The sequence below is a fragment of the Carcharhinus amblyrhynchos genome, chromosome 27, assembly GCF_965287045.1.
Source record: "Carcharhinus amblyrhynchos chromosome 27, sCarAmb.v2.hapA, whole genome shotgun sequence".
In the NCBI taxonomy this organism is placed as follows: domain Eukaryota; kingdom Metazoa; phylum Chordata; class Chondrichthyes; order Carcharhiniformes; family Carcharhinidae; genus Carcharhinus; species Carcharhinus amblyrhynchos.
In genome coordinates, this window is record NC_137350.1 from 20,199,589 (window position 1) to 20,211,676 (window position 12,088).

Consider the following 12,088-nt stretch of genomic DNA (forward strand, 5'->3'; position numbering starts at 1 on the left):
TGGGGCTTGGGGGAAAGCATTTAGGTCCAGGGCATTGCCCAAGTGGTTGTGTGATGAAGTTCCTTTATTAAGCCTTTACTTTGGGAAGTTTTTGTTTTGTTGTTTGCTCCTGGAAGATCCTTACCGCTGGAGGAACAGGTAGTGTCCCTTCTTCTGAGTCAGAAACTATGGGTTCGAGTCCCACCCCAGGGCTTGATGGACAAAGAAGATGTGTTCACTATGCAGCCAAAAGGTTGAGCATGAGCCTGCAAAATCCTTCTGACACACCAATGGCTGACGGTAAGAGCAAGAGAGACTCCTGGTCGGCCATCTTTGATGTGGTGAGGTGCTCCTCAAATATAAGCCTCTAGCAATAGGCTAGAAGAAACCTCACGATGAGAACAGATGCAAGTCTACCTTGTGTGAGGAGAAACACCCAATGTATCTGTCTGATATCCTGTTCTTTTGGCAAAAATATTTTCAATGTATTTTCTACCCCAACAAGATCTCTAATCCTTCAGATGAATATTTTTCTCTGAAGAATCAGACATTATGCACAGTTAATTCTGTTTCTGGGGTGACATAGTGATTAGCACTGCTGCCTCACAGCACCAGGGACCTGGGTTCAATTCTCAGCTTAGGTCACTATCTGTGTGAAGTTTACACATTCTCCCTGTGTCTGTGTTGTTTTCCTCCGGGTGGCTCCGGTTTCCACCCACAATCCAAAAGATGTGCTGGTTAGACGCTGAATTCTCCCTCGGTGTACCTGAACAGGTGCCAGAGTGTGGTGACTAGGAGATTTTCACTAACTTCATTTGCATTGTTAATGTAAGCCTACTTGTGCCACTAATAAACAAACTTAAACTTAAAACTTAGCCTGCTTAAAAGATATATTTGATTTACTAGAAAAGCACAACAAAAGGAAAACTGGAAGGGGTGAATATTTTTTCATGCAGTTGAGACTCACGTGTTGACCTGAGTTCCCCCTTCATATGTGGAAAGTGCAGGTAGGAAATAAAACCACAAGAATGGCAGGGAGGTGGAGTGGGTTGGGTGAGGTGGAGTGCGTTGGGGGGTGGGTAGTTTTTCTGGCTGTTCGTGCCTGAAGGATTCTTTGGTCCTGCTGCAGTGAACAGAGATTTGGCTGATTGCCAAATTCTCCATCCTCACTCGCAGTGGTGCGGGGTGTGAGCGGCCAGACTTTACTGGTCATGACCTCGATTGCTATCCGCCCTCCCTGCTGGTGGGCAATTGTCATTCCTGTAAGATTGCCCTAAAGTCTCATTGAATTAAAGATTGATCTCCACACTCGTTCTGTGAGTGACCCAGGAGAAATATAATCACAGCATTTTTGATTATATTTCAATAAATGTATTTATATATTTATTGAATATTAAATTCTATAATTTAATACTATTATTAAATAGTAGTAGTACTACTTTTGTTCCTTTAAATATAAGGAGGTGTGGCTTGGGGGGGTGGGGGGTGAGGTGTGGGAGTTGGCTGCAGAGAAAGACAGACTAATCAGGAATCCTCCAATCTCCTAGTGTTTGTCCTCCCATAACAGGGGAGACCCAAGAATGGACATGGAAGTTGACCAACAGTGGAAGCCAGGGGGAGCTGCAGTTGGAGGTGGGAGCTGATGTCGTGAGACTTCCCTGAACAGAGTTGGCATCCCCAAGTAAGGATCTTGACTTGTTCTCAGAACTCGATACCCCTTCAGCTGTGTCAGAAGATATGGCAGTTCACGAAATAAGTTTGATTTTTTTTTTACCTGCTACCAGTAGATAGTCTGTTAGCTGCCTTCTCTCCTTTTCTTCCTTTGGTGGAGGAAGATCTTCGTAACTGTACCCTGTAAATGGTGCAGGCATTTATAAGACCAAAACATTTGAATTCCTCAAGCTCTATTAGTGATATTTCTACCAACTGTCAGTTTGTTTATCTAAATTCTAGAGTGATAAGCGTTGACTGACACAGCACAGACAGAAATCACTCAGCCCATTGTGCACAGATGGCTGTTTGAGAGCGATATCCAATTAGTTCCATTCGGCTGCTCTTTTCTTGTAGCCTTGTATAATTCATCCGTCCGAGTACTTACACAATTCTCTTGGAAGTTTCTCATGAATTTGCTTCCACCACCCTTTCAGGCCGTGAATTCCTGATCACAGCAACTCATTGCATTAAGAAAAGTTTTCTTCATTATCACCTCTGGCACTGGGGAGGTGGTGGCGTAGTGGTATTGTTATTGGACCAGTTATCCAGAGACCCAGGGTAGTAGTCTGGGGACCTGGGTTCAAATCCCACCGTGACAGATGTTGGAATTTGAATTCAATAAAGATCTAGAAATGAAAGTCTAATGATGACCATGAATCAATCATTGTAAAAAACCCACCTTGTTCACTAATGCCCTTCAGGGAAGGAAATTTGCTGTCCTTAACTGGTCTAGCCTACGTGTGGCTCCAGACTCTCAGCAATATGGTTGACTCTGAACTACATTCTGAAATGGACAGGCATGCCATTCAATTCAAGAGCAATTAGGGATGGACAACAAATCCTGGCCTTGCCAGCAATGCCCACATCCCATGAAAGAATTTTTAAAAAAGTTCCTCCCTAATTGATCTTTTGAAACAGTTCATGATTTTGAATAACTCCATCATATCTGTAGTTGTCTCTGCTATAAAGAGAACACCTGCCACCTCTCCATACAAAAAGCTAGTAAATCCCTTTATCCACTCTCCTTAAGATGCTGGCAACCTTCTTAATGTCTGGTGCTGAGAACTGAACACAATACTCCACTTGAGGCTGACCAATGGTAAATAAATTTGCACAGGTTCCTTACTTTTATATTCTGAACCTCTATTATTGAAGCCAAGGACCTTCCATACTATTTCAATAGCCTTCCCCACTTTGCAGTATCTATTTCCCGGGCAACCTTGTGAGTCTATGCTGAAATCTATAAAGTCAACTTGTCTTGACGTAAATCTGATGTTTTCTTGGGGGATTCTAATCTCAGATAGACAATTACTTTTTATTACACAATGATGCCTATTGGACATAACTTTGAATTATTGGACTTAACCTGATTCTAAATTCCACCCCCACCCCCCGCAGCATCCATAACTCCCTTTATGATATATTCCTGTGCTTTATTTCTGACCGTTAATGGTCTGAATCTTTTCCCTGCCTTGTTCGCTCATCAACACGGTGTGTTTTATTCATTCTTAACATTCACTTACTCTGGTCAAAAGTCAAGAATTTTTAATGATTGACTTTATAATTGTGGGTAAGTCTAAACTTGCTCTTACTCTATAACATTTTTAATACTGCAGTAATGATCCTTCAACACTCCTGAAGCAGCTAATGAGCTACTTAACTAGTATAAATTTTAATGATGTTACAAGAAGTTGAATTAGAAAATGGCTGACCAATATGCTAACAAAAAGATATCTTCAGGGACTTTCCTAATATTACTTTTCCAAAATGAAGACAGAGGAGGGTAAAATTAATCTTGGAAGAGTTAAAGCAAGCAAAATTGAATCTGCAGTGTACTTTCCACTCCATCTGAAATTTGTTTCCAAATCATACCCCTGTTCACTTTTGCTCAGGTGCCATTTTCTACCTGGAAACCTAAATCAAAATAGTTTGATCTATCATATTATTTGAATTTTAATTTAAATTGCTTAAGTTATTTTCAAGCAAAATTGTGATCTGTGATGGTTTCACATTTCTTTAAACTAAAACAAACTATTAATGTCTGGTGGTACTCATTTTAGCTTCTCTCATTTTACTTGGGTTTGCCACAATGTTGATTGATCATCCTTCTCAATCTGCTCCCTCCTGACACCCATTCTTCTTCCAATCCTGCTGTGATGAACTTTCTCTCCACTGCATCTGTCCATGTAGTTTTAGGCCTTTCTTTATTCCATTTTCCTGGTAGGCCCATCTGTCACTCGCCTTATCATGTTTCCACACTCTCTCTTTTGGCAACAGATGACCACACCATTTCAATCATTTTTCAGCTACTTTCCTTGATATTCCCATAAGCATCACTGACCTCCTGATTTTTGTCCTTTGTCACTCCACACATGCATCTCAGCATTCACATCTTATTAGCATCCAGTTATTGCTCTGTCTTCTAGATGTTGTCCAAGTTTCTACACTACAATGCCGAATACAAAATAATTCTCAGTTGCTATTTCATGGAGACATAGAAACTAGAAACGAGAGTAGGCCATTTGGTCCTTTGAGCCTGCTCTGCCGTTCGTTTTGATCATGGTTGATCATAGAATTCAATATTCTGGTTCCCTCCCCCATATCCCTTGGTCCCCTTAACTCCAAGAGCTTTATCTAATTTTTTTTCTTGAAATCAGACAATGTTTTGACCTCAACTACTTTGTGGTTGTGAATGTGTGGAATTCACAACCTTCTGGGTGAAGAGTTTTCCCCTCACTTCAGTTCTAAAAAGTTTACCCTTTATCCTCAAACTATAACCCCTGGTTCTGGACTCCCCCCTCCATTGGGAACATTCTTTCTGAATCTACCCTGTCTAACCTTGTTAGAATTTTGTAAGTTTGAGGGATATTGGGGCACAATAGTTAGCAGTGCTGCCTCACAGCTTCGGGGACCTGAGTTCGATTCCTGGCTTGGGTCATTGTCTGTGTGGAGTTTGCACATTCTCCCTGTGTCAGTGTGGGTTTCCTCTGGGTACACTGGTTTCCTCTTGCAGTCCAAAAATGAGTGGGTTCGATGGATTGGCTATGCTAAATTGCCCCTTAGTGTCAGAGGGACTAGCTAAAGTAAATGCGTGGGGTTATGGGGAGAGGGCCAGGGTGGGATTGTTCAGTGCAGACTTGATGGTCCAAATGGCCTCCTTCTGCACTATACCAAATAATATAATGATTTTATATTAGCTGGGACCTGTCTTCATCTGTGGCTGAATGTCCCACAATTAATTATGTAGATGTTTACTGATTGCCCAGTACATGCAAGGTTTAGTTGGATTATATTGATTTTAGGAACTGTAGTGGCTTTGAAACAAAATTAACTTTAGATTTACATTTTTGTGCTAACTATAATCCATTAAGAGCACAAAAGGAAGCTTCTATGTCAATGCTTAGGATCAGCTACTATTAACTTTATGATTTGCATGATAGATTATTAAATGTATTTGTGCTGTAGCAGGAATATGTGGGATATTAGTCATATGTGGCATTTACTTTTGAACACAATCTGGGACAATGACTGCAAGAACATAGATATAGGAGCAGAATGAAGCCATTCGGCTCATCATGTCTGCTCTGTCATTCAATCGTGGCTGATACATTTCTCCTGTCTTTTCCCCGTAAGCTTTAATCTCCTTACCAATCAAGAACCTATCTGTCTTAAATACACTCGATAATTTGATCTCCACATCCTTTTGTGGCAACGAATTCCACAGATTCACCACCCTCTGCCTCAAGAAATTCTTCCTCGTCTTGGTTCTAAACAGTCGTCTCTATTCTGAGGCTGTGCCCTCATCCTAGTCTCTCCTACTCATGGAAGTGTCTTCCCCATGTCTGCTTTATCTAGGTCTGTCAATATTCTGTAGGTTTCAATGTGTTTGCCCCTCATCCTTCTAAACTCCATTGGGTACAGACCCAGAGTCCTCAAATGCTCCTCACGCATCAAGCCTTTCACTCCTGGGATCATTTTCACAAACTCCCTTTCAGGAAGTGTCGTTTTTGAAAATTCTATTTGATAAGTTTTCCATTTTTGATGTGTATAATTAAATACTTTTGTGCATGACCTTTTGAGAGTACTGGACTGCAACTGGAATCCATTATTAATTGAGGTTGTAAAGTACTTGGAAGTATATAAGTAGGACTGAGTCAGCACGGCTTTGTCAAGGGGAGGTCATGTCTGACAAATCTGTTAAAGATATTTGAGGAGGTAACAAGGAAGTTAAACAAGAACCAGTGGACGTGGTTTGTTTAGATTTCCAGAAGGCCTTTGATAAGGTGCTGCATAGGAGACTGTTAAGTAAGTTAAATGCCCATAGTATTAAGGGTAAGATCCTGGCATGTATAGAGGATTGGTTGACTGGCAGAAGGCAGAGTGGGGATAGAGGGGTCTTTCGCAAGATGGTAGCCGGTGACTAGTGGTGAGCCTCAGCGGTCAGTGTTGGGACCACAACTTTTCACAATATATATAAATGATTTAGAGGAAGGAACTGAAGGCACTGTTGGTACGTTTGCAAATAACACAAAGATATGTAGAGGGACAGGTAGTATTGAGGAAACAGGGGAGCTGCAGAATAACTTGGACAGGCTATGAGAATGGGCAAAGAAGTGGCCGATGGAATACAGTGTGGAAAAGTGTGAGGTTATGCACTTTGGAAGGAGGAATGGAGGCATAGACTAATTTGTAAATGGGGAAAATGCTTAGGAAATCAAACACAAAGGGACTGGGGAATCATTGTTCAAGATTCTCTTAAGGTTAACGTGCAGGGTCAGTCAGCAGTTAGGAAGGCAAATGCAGTGTTAACATTCATGTTGAGAGGGTTAGAATACCAGAGCAGGGATGTACTTTTGAAGCTATATAAGACTCTGATCAGACCTTATTTGGAGTATTGTAAGCCGTATTGGGCCCCATATCTAAGGAAGGATGTGCTGGCCTTGAAAAGGGTCCAGAGAAGGTTCAGAAGAATGATCCTCATACGACAAGCTCTTCATTCTGGGGAACGACTGAGGACTCTGGGTATTTGTTGAAATTTTGAAGGATGGGGGGGGGCGGGATCTTATTGAAACTTACAGGATGCTGCAAGGCCTGGATAGAGTGGAAGCAGAGAGGAATACTAGTAGGAAAAACTAGAACCAAAGGGCACAATCACAGGCTAAAGGGACACTCCTTTAAAACAGAAGAAGAAGAATTTCTTCAGCCAGAGAGTGATGAATCTATAGAACTCTGCTGCAGAAGGTTGTGGAGGCCAGGTTGTTAAGCGTCTTTAAGACAGATCGGTTCTTGATTAATACGGGGATCAGGGATTATGGGGATGAGAAAAATATCAGCTACAATTGAGTCTGCTCTGCCATTCAATGGGCCGAGTGGCCTAATTCTGCTCCTATGTCTTATGGTCTTATAATTATTTTATAACCATGCTGTCAATCTACAAACAAGAATATTTAGTTCTTGAATCTTGTCTTTAGTGTTTAGCAGACTTTGTTCGAAGCCTAGAATTTGGTGTTGACAACATTCGATGAACACTTGGATCAATGGCTAACGTCTTTATTTTTAAATCTGGTTGACTTCTGTTAAAATAGGCAAATGATTTTCATTTGAATGAGTGACGTTTCTGGATCATTTCCAGTCTTTTTACACTACTGGGGAATTTTACTGGCACACTCGCCTGAAGTTCGTATGATCCTGCCAAAGGGGCTATTGGAGAATGCTGCTCTTTGAGCCTCGCCCACTTCTGGAATTGGGGTGAGCGTGCTGATAAAATTCCAGCCTATATCTTCAGTCACTCTTGAGGGGCGAGTCCCAATGTCCAATACTTCTGAGACAGTCAACCCTTGTTTCGATGTCTAGGTAAGCAAGTGGTACCATAGCAGAAAATCTTTGCTGTTTTCTGCTAAGTGTGTTTTTTGCTATTGAACTTAAGTATGCCACAAAATTTTGATCTGTTCTTCAAAAGCAAAGTATCAGATTGTCTGGAATTATTTGTAGAGGCAGTGACCCTGCCTACCAGTTGAAATGTGAGGGGAGGGCCTGTTCCCCCAGGGCTAGAAAGACAGCATTTTGATTTTACAGCCCAGGTTTCTAAATGGCTAAAATTGTGGCTTCTTCCTCCATCTGGAGGACAGTCTGTCTGCTGCTCAGAGACAATAAGATGGCTGGCTGTTCCCCAGTCCCAGAAGAAAAACAGAGGGACAGCCATGGCTGGGACTGCAGCTAACCCCTCACGGCATCAACATGGAGGCCGGACTGCGAGGTAAGTGGGACGGTTTTGTGGGACCAGTCAGACAAACCTCTGGTAAGGGAAGATAGGGAGCTGCAACAGGGGGGCTGGGAATTGGGGGGTAGGGCAACGAATGGGAGCAGCCTGATTGGTTGGCAATATAGCTGTTAGACATTCAGGATTGTTCAGCAAGTGCTGCCCAATCGTAAAATCACATTTAACAGTAGACATTTTTAAAATTCGGGGTACATAGGTCAAAGACCTCAACAGCTGGCTGATCAAACCACACAATATGCCCTTTGAGTGGCTCATAATAGGCTGAGTACAGACCATACTCAATCAGCCCACATTTGTATATCCCGAAGAGTCTACTCTTAAGTGTGATTCCACATTTGGGCAGAACTCACTGAACAATCCTGAATGTCTTAACAGATACAGTAAGAACCAGTTTAAGATAATCAGTTGAACTTGTAATGTGGCTCATTTATGCTTGCTCAAAGCAACATACATTCATATGAAAGAACCTGTTTCCTGCAAACAAAAGGAATATGTTCAAAACTTGTATCTTCTTTGAATTATCCAGAAGCATGGAGAGCCTATTAGAGCCAATTAGAATTCTTCATAAAACTTCTACATGCAGAAAGAGGCCATTTGGCCCATCATGTCTGTACCACCCACAATCCCACCCAGGGCCATTTCCTACAACCCCATATAGTTACCCTGCTAATCCTGCTGACACTAGGGTTATCTAAGATGGCCAATCAACCTAACATTCCCATCTTTGGACTGTGGGAGAAAACCAGGCAGACACGGAGAAAATGTGCAAACTCTCTCAGACTATAACCTGAGGCCGGAGTTGAACTCGATCCCTGGTGCTGTGAATGCTAATCACTGTGTCACCATGTCATTCCCTGTTGGTTGAGGTACTGCCATGGAGAAAGCAATCAGGGTTGTCTCACCACCCAATCAAATTCTTTTGTTTTGTAATACAAATTGTGATCTTCTAAAATCTGGCATTTTGTCCTGATGAGTGCAAGACTAAAAGCTTTGGCAACATGTCTCTCTGCTAAGCAGTAAAATCAACACTTTTTCACGTGACCGGGCAACTTTTCTTTACTAATAAACTGACCATGTAAAAATGGGCTCTTTTTTTATTTTTACTACTATTTATTGATCTCAATTTATGATCAGGAAGAATAATCAGACCAGAGCTGACGTGTGTGAATAGACCATTAAGAAAGAGATTTTTACAAGTCTAAAGATGTGTGGGTTGGATTGATTGGCTGTGCTAAATTGACACTGGTGTCAGGGAGATTAGTGGGTAAATGAGGGTTATGGAAATAGGGCCTGGGTGGGATTGTGGTTGCTACAGATTTGATGTCCTAAATAGCCACCTTCTAAACAATTTCTATGGTTCCACAACTAGCAATGCACCTTTGAAAAAGTGAAGTTGCAGTTATTTGGGGAAAAAATAGTTGCGATTTGTGGACAACATAATCCCACAAACAATAGTGTGGTAAATGATTCAGTTTGTTTCTATGGTTTTAGTTGGATGAAACTTGTATCGCAATACCCAGAGAATATGCTAATGTTATGAAAAATACAAGATGGCAGAACATAGTTCAGTTGCTATGAGTAATTTTTAATAATTGGTCCAAAGATGTGCAGTTTAGGTTGATTGGCTATGCTCAATTGCTCCTTGGGCTGGAATTTTCCCGCTGCACTTGTTCCAAGACTGGAAAGTACCACCCAAGGTCAACAGACCTTTTATACGGTCCATGTCCCCTCTGCTATGATTCCTGTGGTGAGCAGGATGGGAAAGTTTCAGCCTCAAGTGTCAGGGATAGGGCCTGGGTGGGATTGTTGTCAGTGTCAGCTTGATGGGCCAAATGGCTGCCTCCTGCACTGTAGGGATTCTCTGATCCTATGATTTTGAGTGATTTTGTGTGAAATTGATCACTAGCTTTTAAATCTGGGCGTGAGTTATTAGCATCCTTGGACCCATGTATGTGTACACCAGATGTTGAGATCAGACTATGATAAATGACAGAAAAACTAATGGACAAAAAATAAATTCTGAGCAAACAGGCTGCACTACAATTTTTATTTGACTATTTTGATTAAATAGTAAGTAAACAAACATTATTGACTTTATGCAAATGGACTGTTTTATGGCTTTGTCAGTATTAGGAAGGTGCATAAATATCCTGTGTTCAATATTCTTCACTATCATACATATATAAATATAACAGGCAATATTTGTGGCACCCTCACTTCAAAGATTGTTCAATATAAAATACCTTTTTATGCCTCCCACAGACAGGGTAATGCAAGGATCTAAAGTGTTTCCTTAGGTAATGAATATTTGATGCAAGAAAGAGTGGAGGCAGCAGTTTGCCATGCAAGGTAATAAACTGTGAAACGCAACCTTCTATACTGTCCATCTTTCTTCCAAACTTTTCTTTCTAAATTTGTGTAACAAAATTGTTAGAGATTGTGGAGAGGAAATTAGTTTTGGCTCACTTCTGGGTCCATATTGGCACCTCAACTGAGAGAATCACTGAATTTCTCAGTGCAGAAGGAGGCCACTTGACCCATTCAGTCTGCACTGACCACAATCCCACCCAAGCCCTTTTATCCTCATTTATTCTGCGCATCCCCCTGACATTGGGGTTAATTTGGCATGGCCAGTCAACCTAACCCATACATCTCTGGTCTGTGGGAGAAACCGGAGGAGACATGGGGAGAACATGCAAACTCCACAAAGACAGTGACCTGAGGCTGGAATTAGACCTGGGTCCCTGGAACTGAGGTAGTAGTGCTAACCACTGCCACCGTGCCTAGGCTGGAGAATGGCCCAGAGTTGGCCTTCAAGCTAATCAACATTTTCTCCATGAGCTGCAGATGTCTATCATGGTTGTCCAGCAGTGGCCCACAGGTTTTTAGAGGGAGGTGGTGTGACAACGAGGAGATGGGAAGATGGAGTTGCAATCGGAATATTGTGTTGGGAGAGCATGCCTGCTCTTCCAGACTTCACTGGAACCTCTTCAAACTTGCCCAAAGCTTACCTTTTAACGGCAATTGCTCAGTTAGGCCTTTGTGACAAGAAGGCAACGAAGAAAGATTGGGGTGGCATGGTGGCACAGTAGTTAGCACTGCTGCCTTACAGCACCAGGGGCCCAGGTTTAATTCTGACCTTGGGTGACTGTCTGACTGGAGTTTGCACATTCTCCCCATGTCTGCCTGAGTTTCCTCCCACAGTCTAAAGATCATAGGCCATTCAGCCCATTGAGTCTGTATCGACAACAATCCCACCTAGGCCCTATCCTCATAGCTCAACTCAACATATTTACCCCATTAATCCCTCTAACCTACACATCCTGGGACACTAAGGGGCAATTTAGCATGGTAAATGCACCTAACCCGCATATCGTTGGGACTGTGGGAGGAAATTGGAGCACCCAGAGGAAACCCACACAGACACAGGGAGAATGTGCAAACTCCAATGACCTGAGCCATGAATCGAACCCAGGTCCCTGGAGCTCTGAGACAGCAGTGCTAACCACTGCCACTGTGAAAAGATCATAAAACCATAAGACATAGAAGCACAATTAAGCCACTTGGCCCATCAAGTCTGTTCTGCCATTCAATCATGGCTGATATTTTTCTTATCCCCATTTTGCTACCTTTTCCCCATTACCCCAATCCTTTTATTAATCAAGAACCTATCTATCTCTAACTTTTTAAAGGCTGTGATGCGTAGGTTAGGTGGATTGATCATGGTAAATTGCTCCCTTGTATTAGGTTGATTAACAAGGTAAATAAATGTGGTTGCAGGGAAAGGGCCTGGGTGGGGATTGTTGTCGGTGCAAGGCTCAATGGGCTGAATGGCCTCCTGGACTACAGGGATTCTGAGTCTAGCTCAGCTACTAATCAAATCCAACTTCTTCAGAGGCCTAAAACAAACACTAGGCCACTCATTTACATACATAAGGAACCTAATGTCAGGTACTTGAGACCACCCAGCATTCTTGCAAGACTGCTTTTAGGAAAATGGCAGTGCCCAAGATCTGGCACAGGATATGTCTCAAATTTGGACCCTTTTGCATCCATTTTCCATGCAAGAAAATTGAAGGAAGGAAAATTTCTATCCTTGTGCTTTTGACTGGGCTA

General features: G+C 42.1%; 1 protein-coding gene across 1 annotated transcript in view; it reads right to left on the bottom strand.

Annotated features, from left to right (window-relative positions):
• samd14 (sterile alpha motif domain containing 14) overlaps window positions 1–12,088 on the bottom strand; it is a 119,501-nt gene that overhangs the window by 52,130 nt on the left and 55,283 nt on the right. The window contains exon 5 of the mRNA XM_080213368.1: window positions 1,754–1,831. Coding sequence (XP_080069494.1) covers window positions 1,754–1,831 — 78 coding nt within the window. The remainder of the gene's footprint in view (window positions 1–1,753; window positions 1,832–12,088) is intronic.